The sequence below is a fragment of the Halichoerus grypus genome, chromosome 15, assembly GCF_964656455.1.
Source record: "Halichoerus grypus chromosome 15, mHalGry1.hap1.1, whole genome shotgun sequence".
Lineage (NCBI taxonomy): Eukaryota > Metazoa > Chordata > Mammalia > Carnivora > Phocidae > Halichoerus > Halichoerus grypus.
Genome location: NC_135726.1, coordinates 4,349,964 through 4,367,728, shown reverse-complemented (window position 1 = coordinate 4,367,728; position 17,765 = coordinate 4,349,964). Strand labels below are relative to the sequence as shown.

General features: G+C 53.4%; 2 protein-coding genes across 6 annotated transcripts in view; one reads left to right on the top strand and one right to left on the bottom strand.

The window, feature by feature from the left end:
- The window catches only part of ATP2C2 (ATPase secretory pathway Ca2+ transporting 2), a 58,390-nt gene extending 50,780 nt beyond the window's left edge, over positions 1 to 7,610 (top strand). Inside the window, exons 18-27 of the mRNA XM_078062991.1 lie at positions 385 to 555; positions 1,276 to 1,373; positions 1,465 to 1,515; positions 2,426 to 2,592; positions 3,415 to 3,483; positions 3,575 to 3,691; positions 4,848 to 4,995; positions 6,258 to 6,356; positions 6,450 to 6,591; positions 7,307 to 7,610. Coding sequence (XP_077919117.1) covers positions 385 to 555; positions 1,276 to 1,373; positions 1,465 to 1,515; positions 2,426 to 2,592; positions 3,415 to 3,483; positions 3,575 to 3,691; positions 4,848 to 4,995; positions 6,258 to 6,356; positions 6,450 to 6,591; positions 7,307 to 7,425 — 1,181 coding nt within the window. The 3' untranslated portion in view covers positions 7,426 to 7,610. The remainder of the gene's footprint in view (positions 1 to 384; positions 556 to 1,275; positions 1,374 to 1,464; positions 1,516 to 2,425; positions 2,593 to 3,414; positions 3,484 to 3,574; positions 3,692 to 4,847; positions 4,996 to 6,257; positions 6,357 to 6,449; positions 6,592 to 7,306) is intronic.
- Positions 7,611 to 14,473: 6,863 nt separating this feature from the next.
- MEAK7 (MTOR associated protein MEAK7) overlaps positions 14,474 to 17,765 on the bottom strand; it is a 42,865-nt gene continuing 39,573 nt past the window's right edge. For all 5 annotated transcript variants that reach the window (XM_036104922.2, XM_036104918.2, XM_036104921.2 and 2 more), the window contains one exon: positions 14,474 to 17,625. In XM_036104922.2, coding sequence (XP_035960815.2) covers positions 17,512 to 17,625 — 114 coding nt within the window. In that variant the 3' untranslated portion in view covers positions 14,474 to 17,511. The remainder of the gene's footprint in view (positions 17,626 to 17,765) is intronic.

The window sequence follows — 17,765 nt, the reverse complement described above, 5'->3', positions numbered from 1 at the left end:
GGACAAGCCAGCAGACAGCTGTACCCCGTAGTGCCCTCCTGCACCTTTTCTTCCCCTGCAGCTGCTCCCCTAAAAGGGCAGGTGGCAACAGCAGAGACAAGAAGAGCCGTTGGGACCATGCCATCGCACGCCAGCTCGCAGATTTCATTCTGGTCCCTCTGGTTGGGGTGTGGTTGGGATTTACGCCACCAGCAGACAAAAGTCTTACTTTCTGCTGGTCAGGTTGTCTCGACATTTCTCTCTACCTCGGGGCCAGCCATCCAGAGCCCCGGGGAGCCCCGCGCAGGCAGAGGAGGATCTGGGATGCGGAGGGGCCGGGCTGCCTGGGGACTTCCTGGCCCTCGGCCCCCAGTGGACCCTCTGTGGCTCTTGGTGTCTCCTCAGTGCTGGCCCTGGCCTCTGGGCCCGAGCTGGGGAGGCTGACTTTCCTGGGGCTCGTCGGGATCATCGACCCTCCGAGGACTGGCGTGAAGGAAGCAGTGCAGGTGCTCTGTCAGTCGGGCGTGTCGGTGAAGATGATAACGGGCGACGGCCTGGAGACCGCCTCCGCCATAGGTAAGCGGGGAGGGCGGGCGGCCAGCGGGTCCTCGTCGGGACTGTGAGCTTCGAGGACCAGCGCTCCACCTTCACACGGTTGGCCCTAAAATGTCGGCAGGTCCTCCGAAGGGGGCAGAGCCTTAGTGCCCGCTGACAGCCTCCCGCGTGCTGGGGGCCTTTATCCCCGAGCTCACACCCTCTTCCCAGGCAGCGGCATTCCCCGTGTTCACTTCTGGGCTGGCTTCTGCCGCATGCCGTGTGCCCACAGGTCATTGAGCCCCTCTGACCTCCAGGCTCTTCGCCCGCAGAGGGCCAGTAGCCCTCCCCCTGTCATTCTACTTACTACCGTAATGAGGGGGTCACACCTTGGTCTGCTCCCCGCCCTGTCTCAAGGCACCCGGCCCCGAGAAAAGATCAGAGGCTCCGGAATCAGACAAAACCACATCTGGTTCCAGCATCAGCCCTCACCAGCTCTGTGACCTTGGGGAAGTCCCTGCCCTCCCTTTCCTTGCCTTTAAAGCAGGGATAACAAGGCCTCTGTTGCAAGTTAATTGCATGGATGGCATTGAGATCATGTGACAGGGCAGGTGCTCAGTGCATGATGCCATCATGGTTTTCTCGTCATTCTCTGTGGCCCAGGCAGGGACGGGGGGGCGGGCAGGTGCAGTGAGGGGCGGGCGCAGGAGCGGTCTCAGGCTTGGGAGCAAGTGCTCAGAACGGATTCTCGGCACCGTGCAGGAAGGAACATTGGCCTTTGCAACGGGAAGCTGAGAGCCATGTCCGGGGACGAGGTGGACAGTATGGAGCAGGAAGAGCTGACCGACCACGTCAGAAAGGTGGGTTCCTCCCAGGGGGTCTCGTTGCGGGGGCGGGGGGAGTTTCAGCTCCAAGTTCACGGATTCTGCTCTTCTGCGCCTGTGTGTCCAGGTATCTGTCTTCTTCAGGACCAGCCCAAAGCACAAGCTCAAAATCATAAAGGTAAGCTGGGTGCCTCATTTGTCTGTTAGAGTCAGTCCAGGACGATGGGGGGCTCTGCTCCAGGGCTGGTCCAGGGCTCAGCCTGGCGGGAGCCTCAGCCGTCCTCAAACTGGCGGGAGGAGAACAGGGGGACCTTTGCCACATACACCAAAAACAGGAGCAGGGATTGGGTGGTGCAGAGAGAACAATAAAAAGCAGCTAGCCTCTGTTAGCCGAGTGCTCTTTGGCATCGTTCTCATTACTTACCTCCAAGCCTCAGTTTCCCCATCTGTAAACGGGGGAATGAATGTTTGAATGATGTCAGCTAGTTCACAAGGCTGGTGAGAGGACTAGAGGAGGCCAGGCCTTGGAGTGCCTGGCGCGGCGCCTGGCCAACAGCGGGTGCCCAGCAGAGAATGGATGTGGTTTTCTGTCGCGCAGGGAGGAGGGCCCTGCCGCTGTGCTTGGCCTCACACGTGTACGCGCTTTGAAGACGTGCTCTGTACTCCGGGCTGTTTTATCCTTTGTGCTATTTGGGGGGGTTTTAGTTCTCGGGAGCAAATCTCCATGCACGGTATTCCTGAGAGAAAACAGTACTTACTGGGCACCGTGTGGTTTCAGGGGTAAGGTGACTTTCCTTTGTTAATGGAGATGGACAACACGCATGAGCCTCACACCCGCGGTCTGAGTGTAGCTCTCAGAGGAGGAGGGACGGTTGCCCCCACTTTGCCCACGGAGAAGCTGAGGTTGAGAGGTTCAGGGCTTGCCCGGTTCCCACAGCTGGTGCAGGTGGGGCTGGGATTCAGACTCCAGCCAGCTGACTCGAGAGAGGGGCTTCTGCTGTTGGCCACGCGGTGGGAGAGGCAGAGCATCCAGAGGGAGGCAAGGTTCTGCAAGGGCTGCAGCCTCCACTCGCCTCTTCCTTACCAAGGCTTTGCAGGAATGGGGGGCGATCGTGGCCATGACAGGGGACGGGGTGAATGATGCGGTCGCCCTGAAGTCCGCGGACATCGGGATTGCCATGGGGCAGACGGGGACAGACGTTAGCAAAGAGGCTGCCAACATGATCCTCGTGGACGATGACTTCTCAGCCATCATGTAAGTTGCTCTGTAGGTGTTTTGTTTTGTTTTTTTAGTGGCAGAAATGCCTGGCGTAAGCAGCTGCCCACCCCCCAAATCTGTTCTGCTAGGCATACGGGTGTCCCAGGCCCAACAGCACCTGGGGGGGATGCTACAGACACGTGCAGCAGATGCTACTTGCAGCCTGAGGGCGCATCTGGCGGGAAAGCCGGGGTCAGGTGGGCAGGTGGAGGCGCACGCCTGTGCGGTCGCTGCAGCGTTTATGGGGAAATCCTAGACCGCCCTGGCTGCCAACAGCGAGAGCGGGAGGACTCCGAGGCTATTAAGAATGATGTTTTGAGGGATGTAGCAAAGACACAGAAATGCTCACGCTGTCGTGTTAAGTAAAAATCACTAAAAGTGAATGTGCGTGGTTTGAGTCTAGGGTCGTGTTTGCACCGACACGGACGTTTCACGCGTTGATGGAGACGAGGCAGGAATGTCTGTGTCGCTGATGTGATCTCGAGCTGCCGGGATGACAGCACCTGTTCTCTTGCTTCACTTTTTTCTGTTTTCTTAAAAAAAAAAATTGCCTTCCCTCTAGATCTAATTTTAATCCATTCTAGTTAAGTCTTTCCTCATAAATGAATTGAAGTAATTGGGGGTGGGAGCGCCCGAGGGTGCCGGTCAGGACATCGTCCTCCGCGGGCATGGCCTGGGGCAGGAGGGCAAACAGGAAGTGGTGCCCAAGCACGAGGCCATCTCTGGTGACACCATCACTTCCTGTCGCCGCTAACGCAGGCGCCCGAACCTTTCCGCCGGGCCCATCTTTGTGCATAAACACTTTGTCCTCTCTCGCAGGAATGCGGTGGAGGAAGGCAAGGGGATTTTTCATAACATCAAAAACTTCGTCCGGTTTCAGCTGAGCACGTAAGTCCAGGCCCGCAGCCCCCAGTGCCGTCAGGTGCTGCGCGCCCGTCTGGCAAGCAGCCATCGACCCTGCCCTGTGTGCGCCCCACAGGAGCATCTCAGCCTTGAGCCTCATCACTCTGTCCACTGTGTGCAACCTGCCCAGCCCCCTCAACGCCATGCAGATCCTGTGGATCAACATCATCATGGACGGGCCACCAGCACAGAGGTGAGGCTCCGGGCTGGCTGGGAAACTGCGCCATTTCCACCAGGCTGCCCCCCACTGCAGCCTCGGGCCCCTGCCCAGAGTGTGGGTGCAAACACAGTCACTGTCCCCAGGAGTCCTAGGGAGGAAGATGGCCAGCGGCATGCCCTAGGCATGGGAGGAAGCGCCTGTGTGCACAGCCAGGGTCAGTGGGGGATGCTGTCCCTGTGCAGCTCCAGGGCTCAGCCCCTCTTCAGGTCACCACCTCCAGGAAGTCCTCCCTGATTACTCTAACAGCAGCCTCTTGGCTCTCATTCACCTCCCTGCTTTATATTTCCCTAGGGGAGAAAATATACACGTATGTCCTTGCTTATCTGATTAAGATCTGTCTCCCCTTGGGCAGGGTTTGTGGTTTTGTTCCCTACAGTATCCCCAGCTCCTAGAATTGTGCTTGGCACACAGTAGCTGGTCAGTGAGTTATTTTTTGGATGGATGGATCAGAAGGGAGTGTTAGGCTAGCCGAATGGTGCAGGAGAAAGAATGACCTCCACGGGCAGGGGAGGCAGTGTGTGCCATTCCATCTGATTATATTTGATACATATTACATATGTTACTACTATTAATTCAGTATCACCAGTTATAGCTGCCAAGGGCAAGAGTCCTCTTTATATGCTGGGGAGTGAAGCAGGGGCCCCCCCCAGTGCCCCCCCCACCGCTGTTTCACAGTCTCCTCAGTCAGCGGGGGGCTCTGTGGTGGATCCCATTTCTCCAGCCCGCTGGGGGAACCCGGGGTGGTTCCAGGACCGTGGTGTGGCCGGCCCTGGGGGAGGTTTTCTTTCACTGAGGTCAGGGATGGGGGGAGGGTAGGGCTGCCCGTGGGGCCCAGACTGGGTGGGGGGTGGGGGCACCATGGAAGGGGCTGGGCTGTTACGGAGGGGGCAGAGGGTGTGAGGGGAGGCTTCCAGTGCAGACAGAGGGCCCCGGCTTGCGTGGACAGCCTGGAGGCGCTGGGCCCCAGCTCCCCAGCCCCCCACACCCCCGCTGTGCCTGCGAAGCTGACCAGAGAGCCTGGAAGGATCGCGCTCCGCTCCAGCTGTGCTTGTTCAGCCGCTGCCCGGCTGTCTGAAGTGACCCTTCTCAGTGGTTTACGTCAGGGCGCCCCATGTCTTGTTCCGAGCAGCTTGGGGGTAGAGCCGGTGGACAGAGACACCCTCCAGCAGCCCCCACGGAACGTCAAGGACACCATCCTCGGTAGAGCCCTCATCCTCAAGATCCTCCTGTCGGCTGCCGTCATCATCAGCGGGACCCTCTTTATCTTCTGGAAAGAGGTGAGGCAAGTCCTCCCTGACTCATTAAGCCGGTGTTCGCTAAGCCCCTGAGGTGGGAGACTCGGGGCCGGGGGTGTGGACGGTCCCTGCCCGGCCGTGGGGCGCAGGCTCCGAGGGGGGAGACACGTGTACACGCACAGGGGGCTGTCAGCGAGGGAAGGCAGGGGACCCGGAGCTGACCGCAGAGGGCGATGGGCTGGAGGATAGGAGGCCTCCCAGGCGTGGAGAAGAAATGAGCTTTTATTCTAAATGGACCCGAAGCTGCTCTCTGTTCTCACGGCAACAATTTGAAATTTACTGAAAGGAAATTTATTCCCTGGAGGGGATTATTTGCACGGTGGCCTCCGTGCCAACATGCAGTGCTCTGGCTGGAGAACTGGGCAGGTGCCACGTGCAACAAGAGGGACGGGACACGGGGTCCCCCACAGATTATCAGTTTTTCTCCAGAGGAGCAGCCTTGCTTTTTCCCAAATTCTCACCTGCCAGGCAGGTGAGGCCTCCCCTTCCTCCAGCCTGTGTGCTCCACCGGGTGGGGACAGGGATCCAGGCCCTCCTGGGCTCACACAGTGGCCCTCAGCATAGGGTCCCCACAGCAGCCTCCACGTCTCCGGGACCTTGGGGGAAATGTAGATTCTTGGGCCTCCACCAGGACTCCGGAGTCGGGCTCTAACTCACATGCGCCCCCCTCCCCGCCCCAACCTGGGGAGTCTGCCGAGAATCGTGGTCCAGCCGACAAGCCCAGGCAGGGAGGGCTCACCTCCACCTCCCACAGGCAGGGGGAAGTGCGAGGGAGAACGTGCGTCCCTCTCACCTGCGGCTCCAGGCCCGGCCCTGAGATGTCAAAGGGAATGAGACCTGCCTCAGGTCCTGAGCAGCAGTGCGGAAGCCAGGGAGGGTCTCCGTCCCCTACCTTCCTCTGGGAAGGGCTGTTCTGCTCAGGGGCTGTAGCAACGTCCCCTCCCAGGAGACAGGGTCACCTGCTGGAGGAAGGGACGTTCCCTTTCTCTGTGCAAGGTTTCGGCTCGGGTGTGGGAGGCAGCCGAAATTCCTGAGGGAGGGCTGCTGGCCCCCCCAGCTGTCGGGGTTGATGGGGGGGTGGTCCTGAGACCCGTGTCACCTGTTACAGCAGCTGCTTCCAGCCCAAGGGGAGGTTCCGCTCAGGTCCCAGTAAGGGTGCTCCCCGCGGGGTGGTTCAGGACGAGTTCATTGTGGGAAGCGCACAGCCTTCCTGGACCCGCTCAGCCCGTGCCTTTGTGTTCCAGATCCCCGCGGACAGGGCCAGCACCCCACGCACCACGACCATGACCTTCACCTGCTTTGTGTTCTTCGACCTCTTCAACGCCTTGACCTGCCGCTCTCAGGTGAGCCCCGGGCTGCCCTCTCCTCCCTTCCCTGCAGGACCCAATCCTGTTCTCAGAAGCGCTGAGCCGACACGTGTCCTTCTCCTCCCGCAGACCAAGTTGATATTTGAGATCGGTTTTCTCCGGAACCCCATGTTCCTGTACTCGGTGCTGGGGTCAATTCTGGGGCAGCTGGCCGTGATTTACATCCCGCCCCTGCAGAAGGTCTTCCAGACGGAGAACCTGGGCGCACTCGGTGAGTGGGAGGGGTCAGCACCTGCCCCCCCATCTGCCTGCGCCCTACGGTGGGCACGGAGTGGGAGCGCGATGTGGTCGGGGAGGAGCACACGGGGAACCAGGGGAAGAGGCACCTCGGCCACGAGGACCACCGCGGGCAGCAGGGGACGCAGGCTCCTGGCCCCCCTGTCCCAAGGCTGGCGGCTCACAGCATCTACAGCAAGGCCCTGGGGCTGCACCGTGGGGGGCAAGTCTGGGCTCCTCCTGTCCCCAGTGGCAATGGGCACCATGTGCGTACTGAAATGGTGGCAACTGGCAGCCAGGGAAGGTTCTGTGGGGTCAGGGCAAGGTCTAGGGATTGACCCACTGGAACGAGTCAGGGAGGGCTGCCCGGGGCGCCCGAAGCAGGGGTTGGGGCATCTGCCCTCACGATGGATGGGAGGAGGATGAGGGGCCTGTTCTAGCTGAGGTGGTAACACCCCCAAGCCCGGAGCCACCTGGAAACAGGGAGGTCGTGGTGGCGCTTGCTCTGCCGCGTCGTGCACGCTGGGTTGAGATCTGCTTCCGGGAAGGGAAAGGTCTGGTCCGCAGCTCCCGGGTCCTCCCCGCTCACCTCTGGGGTCTCTGTGACTAAGGGCAAAATGAGGAAAAGGAGCTCCGGGCCGAGGGTCCTGCAAGCTGGCGGGCGGGGGTCAACCTGTGCTGACTCCTTTCTCCCTTTCCCCTTTTGGCAGATTTGTTGCTTTTAACTGGCTTGGCCTCATCCGTGTTCATTTTGTCAGAGCTCCTCAAACTATGTGAAAAATTCTGCTCCAGAGCCAAGAAAGCCCAGACTCACCCAGAAGACATCTAGGGGACCGCACCTGTGTAAAATCCCTAAATCTCTATTTTTATGTGACTCTGGCCCTTCCCCAGCCCCTCATCGGAGGGGTGCTTTTAGGACACCGTGCAGCCCCCCGCTCTGCCCCGGGGACGGGCTGGGAGCAGACGGCACACAAACACCTCGCTATTTATTAAACCACAGTGATTTGTACGAACCTTGGCCGCCTCCATGGCTGTACCACAGCGGCCCACGGGTGAGTAAGATGGGGGGCCTGGGGGGCCACGGCTTCTGGTCGCTCTGAGGCCCCGTCTCCTCCCCCGTCAGGTGGGGGCAAGCAGGCATTTTGGGGAGTGCTGGGCCCGCGCCTGGTTCGCGTTTTCCCTACAAGCGGCCACGTGGGAAACCTTATGCCACTTCTGGAAATCCACGAAGCCTGTTGTTCCCAACCACGTCCCGGGCGACCAACAGTCCAGCCCTGAGCGGCCTGAACCAAGCCGCCGTCCTCTAAGGTCCACAGTAAAGGGCCTTTCCCAGGACCCAGCGCATTTCCCGGCTGCCTGAGGATGAGCCCCAGGACCGTTCATAAGGGAGGGCAGCGGCCAGGCAGGAAGCCGCCACGGAGGAGCAGCGTCCGTGAAATGAGGCCACAGCTGTAACCACTAGCCCCTGCCCCCCGTTATTAGGATGGGGACAGGGAGGAACACAGCCGTGTCTAAGAGACTGGCTCACGCTACTGAGGGGGCTGGAGACTCAGGAGCACGCCAACATGGGACTCCTTCCTTCCCGGGCATCCCGGGCCTTTCTCTTAAGCCTTCAACTGATTGAGGCTCACCCCCGTTCTGGAGGCAACCTCCGTGATCCAAAGCCAACTGATTGAAATGTTAAGCACACCTAAAAAATCTCACGGGAACAGCGAGACTGGTAGTTGACCAAACAGCTGGGCACCACAGCCTGGCCAAATTGACACAGAAAAGTAACCCTCTTGCCCAAAACCGGCTGCCTGGGGTGGTGACACCTGGGCCAGACCAGGGAGAGGGAGGTCAGAGTGGACCCCTGCAGCTCCCAGGCAAAGTTCGGAATCCTTGGAAGGAAGATGCATGGCCTGGGGTCACTATCCTCCCTCCACAACCCCTGCCCCTTAAAAAATAATCAACAACAACCAGGGTCGACTGATACTTGCAGTAACAACATAAAAAAGTACTCTTCATCCTTAATAAATACCATACAGAAATCCTGAAATAAAATACCATACAAAACAGCCCAAGGTAGACTGTGAATGTCAAAGATAAAATAACGACTACTAACAGGGACAGGTGAAATCTTACTAACCAAGACCCAAAATGCTGACCGTAAAGCAAAATGGATAAATCAGACTACACGCAAATGTAAACCGTCTTTTCATCAAAATATAGCAGACTTGAACACCATTAAGCAACTTAGCTTGACTCCCATTTATAGAATGCTCACCCCTCAGCAGCAAAGGGACATTCACCAAAATAAAAATAGGAAACAGCAGAAATCAGTGAAGTCAAGATTTTTGATGAAAAAAAATCAAATAAAAGCTAGTTCTTTTAAAATATCAATAAAATGGCCAGTCTTGCTAGAGGTTTATCCAAGGGAAAAAGATACAAATTGCCAATATTAGGGACGAAGGTGGTTGATCATGCCAGCTGCCTCGAGATAGTCCAACAGTAATACTGAGAATCTCAGGCACAGAAATTTAACAAGTTAAAGGAAATAAACCAATTCCTTGAAAACCACAAACTATTGCAACACATTAACATGCAGTAATCTGATTAGTCCCAAAACGTCTAAGGACAGTGACATAGTTTAAACTGTTCCCCCAAAAAGGAAATGTGACTCTGGACAACAATTCGGAAGCAAGTTAATGAAGAAAACATCATCATTTCAACAAATGGTGTTGGAACAGCATAAAGAGCCACCCTCGACTCAAGCCTCATGCCTTCCACAAAAATTAACTCAAAATGAGCCACAAATCAAAACCAGAAGAAAAACAGGGAAAAAAATCTTTGGGATCTAGGATTAGGCAGAGTTCTTAGACCTGACCCCACAAGACCATCCCTAAAAGATAAAAGAAACTGAGTAAATACACTGTAGTGGAATTACTGGGTCATATGGTAATTCTGTTTTTAACTTCCTGAGGAACCAACGAAAATGAAAACCCTAATTCAAAAAGGTATTTGCCCCCCTATGTTTATTGCAGCATTATTTATAGTAGCCAAGACATGAAAGCAGCCTCGCGTCCATCCACAGATGAACGGATAACAGAAGATGTAGTGTATATACAATGGAGTATTACTTAGCCATAAAAAGAATGAGATCTTGGGGCACCTGGGGTGGCTCAATCGGTTAAGCGTCTGCCTTCAACTCAGGTCATGATCCCGAGGTCCTGGGATCAATCCCGTGTCGGGCTCCCTGCTCAGGGGGGGAATCTCCCTCTCCTTCTGCCCCCCCCCCCCGCCCCCACCCCTGTACTCATCCTCAAATAAATAAAATCTTAGAATGAGATCTTGCCATCTGCAGAAACATGGATGGACCCAGCAAGTATAATTCTAAGTGAAATAAGTCAGTCAGAGAAAGATAAATGCCGTATGATTTTGCTCATAAGTGCAATCTAAAAAACAAAGCAAATGAACAAAGAAAAAAAAAGACACAAACCAAAAAACAGACTCTGAACTACAGAGAACACACTGATGGTTACCAGAGGGGAGGGCGCGGGGGATGGGGGTGATTGGGGGTGATGGGGATTAAGAGTACATTTACCATGATGAGCACAGAGTAACGTACAGAAGTGCCAAATTACTACATTGTACTCCTGAAACTAATATCACACTGTATCTTCACTATCCTGGAATTTAAAAAAAAATTTTTTAAGTACACTGCACTTAATGAACACTGAGAAATACATAGAATTGTTGAATCATATTGTACACCTCCAACTAACACTAAATTATACTTGAATAAAAAAATAATTGTTTAAAAATCTAGTAAAAAAGAAAAGCTAATTGAATTTCATCAAAAATCAAAACGTTTTGCCCAGGAAAGTCACTATTTAAGAGAATTGGGGAAAAAAAAAAAAAAACCAGACTGGACAACAAATATTTTCAAATCTCATACTCAAAAATAAAAATAGACTTTAATCCAGGGTATTTTTTAAACACTTAAAATTTAACACTGAAAAAAAAAAATAGGAACAGGGCAAAAGTCTTGACCTGAGTCTTCACCAAGGAGGACATAGACATGGTACAAACACAGGAAATGATGTTCCGCCTCAGCCTGCAAGGGGATACACTACACACCTATTAAAGTGCTGGCGAGGACAGGAGCAGGTGCAACTCCCGCGTGTTGCTGGAGGGCAGGTGCGTGTCACGGCCACTCTGCAGAGCAGGCTGACCGCGTCCCGTCAGGTTAAACACACACTGAGCTTGTGACCCAGCAATGCTAGGTCCTAGGGTCCTAGGTACGGACCCTCACGTGCACGCACAAATCTGTACATGAATGCTCAGGGCAGCTTTACTTGTACGAGCCAAAGCTTAGAACAGCCCGAACATCGTTCTGTGGGGGAATGGATGGGGGAACTCGGGAGCACCCCCACGATGGAGGACGCCCCGGCCATGAGAAGGAGCGGACATGGGAGCGGACACGTGGCATCCTGGGCTGGTCTCATGGCTATCATGCCGAGTGACAGAAACCAGTCTTACTGGTTACGTACTGTATGGTTCCACTGACCTAACATTCTCTAAGTGACAATAAGGGTGACGGAGAATGGAGGAGAGGCCACCAGGATGCAGGGTTAGGAGGGCGTGCCTATAAGCAGGGGAGCAGAAGGGAGTTTTGGGGGCCATGGAAGAGTTCACATCAACAGTAGTGATGGTCACGTGAATCTATACACGAGATCAAGTTTCACAGGGCTGGTGCCAGAGGTCCCCAAGGCCACCCTCAGGCTTGGTGATTCTCTAGAAGGACTCACGGCGGGGGAGGCCCAGGAGCCCTGTTCTTGGAACACTCTCAGATTCTACCCTCGGGCTGGTTCTGATTTGTACCCCTTCCCTGTCATAAGCCTGACCAACAGTACAGTGGGTTTCGGTGAGTTCTGTCTTTTTAGTGAATTGTCCAACCCAAGGGTAATTTTGGGAACCCTCTGAACTAGTAGTGGGTATCAGAAGGCTTGGGCAGCTTTGCCACCAGGAGGACTGTGCCCTTAGCCTTGAGTTTGCCTAAAAGCAGGTGCTATGGAAAAACCGGTGGCATTCCAACAAGGTTGGTGTTTAGCTGAGAGTATTGTACCAACGCCAATGTCCTGGTTTGGGTAACTGTGCTAGGGGTAGGGAAGACGTTTTCATTAGAGGAAGCTGGGTGAGGAGTCCACAGGAACTCCCGGTACTCTATGTCAATCTAAATTATTTCAAAGTTTATAAAAAAAAAAAAAAAAAAAACAGACTCAAAATCGAGCTACAATCATCAGGCAAACACCACACACACTGGGGTGACACAATGTCAGACAAGGTGAAAATCGAGGCCAAAAGCATTAGGTGAGACAGGAAGGGAATTTAATGAGACGCAATCACCACTAAAACCTCATCGGGCCCGGGCATGCACCAACACAGCGTCCAAATTCATAGAGCACCATATGGAAAATGTAGCAAAGCGCACGGAAAATTCAGTAGGAGACCAACTGGCCATGTGTAAGGACACAGCTAAAACTCAAGTCTTCAAATCACTAATCAGCAAAACTGAAAATCAACACTACCATTTGTAGGGAAATTCTCCAGCACACCAAAATTTTAAACCTCCTGGGTCTAAGGAGAAATCGGAGTAAGAACGGCAGAAAATCTAGAAGTCAACCATGAACACACGCCTCAGAATCGACCCAGTGCCGCCAAAGAAGACAGAGCTTGAAGAAAGTAACACCTCTACTTATATACCTACTTCCACTCTTTTTTATTTAGTAATTTGACAATCAACTCAAATTTGTAAAAAAAAAAAAAAAAAAGCTGGAGAAGATACAAGCACAATTAACTTCAAAAAACAAAACTGGTACAACGTCATGTAGGAAAAGTGACAGCAATTGAAAACCCACAACTACAGAAGATTTCACGTATTTCGGTTAATACTACGTAAAGTCATTTGAAGACTTATATAAAATGAAAAACTTACCAGGAAATTTAAAAATCTGGGACGCCTGGGTGGCTCAGTCGGTGAAGCGTCTGCCTTCGGCTCAGGTCATAATCTCAGGGTCCTGGGATCGAGCCCCGAGTTGGACTCCCTGCTAAGCGGGGAGCCTGCTTCTCCCTCTGCCTCTCCCCCTCTCCCCCTGCTCCTGCATTCTAATAAATAAATAAAATCTTAAAAAAAAAAAAAAAAAGGAAATTTAAAAATCGTCAGAACGAACCCCAGCAGACATTTAAAACCACCCAGATGATAAGAGACATGGATGAGGTTCTCAAGTGCTCACCCCTCCTTGCCCACCAAACCAAAAAGTTCCTGATGAATTTTACCCATACCTTAAGGGACTCTCATTTGCTTTTGTTCTAGAACCTGCAGAAAAGGAAAGTTCTAAATTGTTTTTGTAAGCTTAGCACAACGTTAAACCATGACTTACATAAAATCAGACCCAAACAGAACTACACACCAACTCCTTTGCACACACGGCTACAAAAGTCCTGAATGCGGTCCGACTGAATTCACACACTCGAAGCGTGTCAGTTAACATACAGACGTAGCTCAGTGTCTGGCGCCCTCCTGATTTGGTATTCCTTATTTAAAACCTCTGAATCAGGCAATCATGGGTGTTAAAAAAAACTTTTTATAAAATTCAACATCTGGACAGAAACTCTTAACATAAACACAAATAAAGGAATACTTCTTTTACACGAAAATCTATCCTGCTTCATGACAAAAGACCAGAGGCGTTTCCATTTAAGTCAGGAGTGGGAAGGGGGTATCACTGCTACTGAAATTCTGGAAGTATTTGCTGATACGATCAATCAAGAGAAAGAAAAGGTCTAGAAATTGCGAGAGTAGGGAAGCGATCCCCATTTCCAGGTACACAATCATAGGAAGTGCACTCAACACACTGTAGGTACCAGTTACAGCTCAGGCTGCAGGGAAAAAGAAGAAATCACGGGAGCCAAAAACCAGCAGCACCGGACCTGGAGATTCATTAGAAATGTCCACTCTCAGCTCCCTCCCCAGCCTAAGGAGTCAGAAACTCTGGGGGTGGAGCCCTGCCACCTGCCCTTCAGCACGCCTTCTAGAGATTCCGACACAGACCCAAGGTTGAAAACCCCCAGATCAAAGAATTCAGCAGGGTAGCTGGGTACAAAACTAGGTAGAAGAACTTAAAAACCTTCCTATGTTCAATCAGTCATCAGGGAAAAAAGTCCACGTACAGTACCAGCAGTAACAACGAAATCTAGGTGGCACACGTAGGTGTTCCCGTCCTCGGGGGTGGGAGGAAGCCACCTCTGCCAGGTGTCAGTTCCGCCTACACTGGTCCACGTGTAAGGCTATCTCCAAAATGCAACCATCAAACTTTTTAGAAGGGTTACCCAAGGTCAGAGAAAACAAACAGGCAAGCATAGGAAGGAAATTTCCAAAACAGAGAAGTCATCGGTGAATAGCTTTGACCCCTTTTTCTCATCAAACTCCAGTATTTAAAACATGAGGCAGAGACTGAAGTTCATACAGAAATGCAGGGGTTGAGAAAGTGGTCCTCTACTCCCTCCCCTCCCCTTCTTTGGGGGTGGTGGGGAAAGGGCAGAGGGGGAGAGAGAGAAAATCCCAAGCAGGGTCCATGCCCAACACATGCCCTGACATGGGGCTCGATCTCACGACCCTGAGATCATGACCTGAGCCAAAATCAAGAGTCAGAGGCTTAACCGACTGAGCCATGCAAGCGCCCCAAGAAAGTAGTACTTTAAGTCAGTGGGAAAGGAACATACCATTAAATATAAAAGATACTGGAATTCATTTTGGGGCAAGATAGAGGTACATTTTAAATTACATTGTGAATGGATCAAAAATTCAGAAGGAAAAATGGAAAGCAGAGCAGAGGAAAACACAATTTTTGTTTTAATCACAGAGTGGGGAAAAAAACTTTCTAAGCAAACTACAAATCTCAGAAGCCTTAAGAGGATATGCTGGTAAAAAAGGACAAAATGCATAATTTACACATAGGAAAATAAAGCCAAACAAACTGGAAAAAATACTTAGCAAACAATTGCTTCATTCGAAAAAGCACTCCTGCACATCAGCAAGAAGAAAACCCACGTCCCAGAAAACCAGGTGAAGGGGAGGACACAGACGGCGTTTGAAAACTGAAGCCCTTCACTGTCACTCAGAGAGAACACCAGGTCCCCAAAAACTAAGCTGTACCAGAGCGTCAGTACATACACGGCCCGCAGGCCCGGAGGGACGGCAGGAGCATCAGCCGAACTCAAGAGGTTTGCTCATTTGTCAGCATCTAAATTAAGAAGCACCTTTTGATCCAACAATTCAACTTCTGTGAGTTCATTCTTCCGGACAGAACGCACACCGAGACACACGTGCGGGAGCGGGACCCCGGCAACGACCCGCCGCAGACACACGGTCCCTGGCCGCGGGGCCTGGGCGCCAGCAACGACAGGGCGTCCGCATCCCGGGGCACGGCACGGTCCGCGACGTCAGAGAGGGAGACAGATGGGTCGCTTTGAAGCCACCTCCACCGAGAACAAGCAGGGCACGCACCAGCGTAGCTCACACAACTCTGCTGGGCGTGCAATGGGTCCCCCCCCGGCCGGAGACCTAAGCGGTTTTCTCCTGAGTGGCTCTGCCTTTTGGGAAGGAAAATGGCTGCAGGAAGATTTACCTTTCAAGTTACATCCTTCATAGTTCAACCTTTTTTACCATGTCCACCTATGGCCATTGTTTTAATAAAGACAGCATGGCGGGGGGGGGGGGAGTAACGGTAGCCCTGTTTGCATCATGGACCCCATCCCTTCACCTCTTCCTTCCGGCACCTTCCGGGGCCCTGACTGGTCTTCATTCACAGGAAAACCACTAGCCCTGAATTCTTATTTCTGTTGCTAAGAAGAACCATCTCTTCACTGTTAAAACCAGCACCGCGTGTTTCCCAGGCCTGGGCGGAGGGAGGGTGGCCAGGTCTGGTGGCCTTCGCTGTGGCCACACCCTCGACAGGTTTGTGTGCGGAGAACCTCACAGTGAGAGAAGCCCACTGGCAGGGCTGCACCCCACAGTGGCCAAGCGCCTGGGCTGGGCACCCGCCTTTCCCTGTGTGAGCGTGCCGTCCTGGGAAACGGGTCCCCGCCTGTCACCTGCCCTCTGATGAGAAGAGGCACAAGGCCGAGTGCGCCCATAAACAAAATCCAAGCCTCTCTGACAGCCCTGAGCAGAGGAAGTGCAATGGGACTTAAGGTACAAATACCAACAGACCTGTTATTAGTGAGGTATTCAGTTGCTTTTTTAAAAAAGAAATTCCAGAACAGCTGGAAGGTGCAGGACCGACCTAACGCTCTGGATTTATGGTAAGGATCTGAGGAGCCTCACCTCCCCTATCTGCTATCCCATCGGTTGGGGAGATCACACGGTGTTCCCCGAGCAGCTTACTAAAAACTGGCTTTTTAGGAGGAAAATCAATCATGACTACGTCTGTGCGTGCCAGTCTGCTGCCCCTCTGCGTACTGTCTGGGCACGCGCTTTTCTTTTTAAAAGCTCATTTGCAAGGCCTCCTGCTCAGTCAGGGGCACTCCTAAGTGCCAAGCTGGGGGAGCCTCCTGGGAGAAAATGCAGCACCTGCAAAATGCCAACGGCTCGGTTCACTATGGCTTACAAGCAGGCATGTTCTATAGTAAAAGGTCCCATTCTCGTCAGATGTGCAGAAGGTCCAAGTTTACAGCAAAACACCCAAGAAGGAGGTGTAGGTCTCCAAGCCGAGCCCACGGCTCCGTCCGTGAAGGAGGGACTTCTCACTTAGATTCTCACTTAGAATCTAGGCTTAGATTCTCCTGCCCGGCCTCAGACACCCACCCAGGTCATCGGTCAGCATGCCGGGGTCACTCGAGTCCGTTTCAAGTGAGTCCCTGCTGTCAAATGACCCGTCACCCCTTTGGGGGCCACTGGGCCGGAGGGAGACACTGAGGAGGTGGCGGCAGGGTCAGGAACTCAGGACAGTACGGTCAAGTTACTCACCACTAATTCATGCCACGGGGCGTCTCGGAGCTTCCGAATTCCCCACATTTAGGTTAGTAAGACAACCACCTGGAACCTCCGTAGACCGTGGCACAGACTCATTTAAAAGCAGCTGAGAGGGGCGCCTGGGTGGCTCAGTTGGTTAAGCGACTGCCTTCGGCTCAGGTCGTGATCCTGGAGTCCCTGGATCGAGTCCCGCATCGGGCTCCCTGCTCAGCGGGGAGTCTGCTTCTCCCTCTGACCCTCCCCCCTCTCATGTGCTCTCTCTCATTCTCTCTCTCTCAAATAAATAAATAAAATCTTTAAAAAAAAAAAAAAAAGCAGCTGAGAAAGGTGGGGGAGGAACCTTATTACAAACACCTATGGAGGACCCGCCCCCCCACGGGGACACCTGCTCTCTCACTGTTTATGCTTTTCTATAAATACAGAAATTTCAGGTCGTAGGAAGCTGCTCCCAAAAGGCACTGAGTCACCCCAATGCCTCTGCCCTTTATCAGCCGGAACGCAACATCGAGGCACGTTTTTAACTGCAATGGCTTGAGCAGGGGCCAGGTGAGCCCCAGCAGGCAGAGCCCCGCCCTGCACGGCAGGAAGGCACGTGCCCGTCAGGCGCTAACTCGGGTAGAGGTCCTGTCCGTGTCTTCGGATTCCACTGACGAGAAATAAACAGCATATAAGGATTAAGTTGCTAACGGACACTCGGGATTTCTGCGAGATGCACCCACCAATCCATACATAACATCAAAGGAATTTTACTGCGTCCTGACTCAGCATGTCCTGGACCACGTGGACATGCGCGGTGCAGCCCGGTGTTGAACACGTGAGATGGGGAGGGCTCCGCAGGCTGCGCTCTGTCCAGGGGGCCAGCATCCAGAGCTAGGAAGGCCCGGCCTCGGGGGCACCTCCTCATTCATCCTCCGGGGCGTCCCGGAGCCCTTCGCTGTGGCGACCCCGCCCACTGATTTCCAGGAGGGCCTGGGCCTCGGGGTCCACATCCAGGATGCTTTTGCTGCTCTTGGCCTTGGGAAGAAGGGAAGGGACATGAGCGTCTCCCTCACGGCCAAGAACAAGCAGGGACGTCCTGCCGGTTCCAAGCTCATGACAGTAGGACCCCTACTTTTGCCACAAGGAAAACACTGTGGGGGCTCCAGCACTCTCAC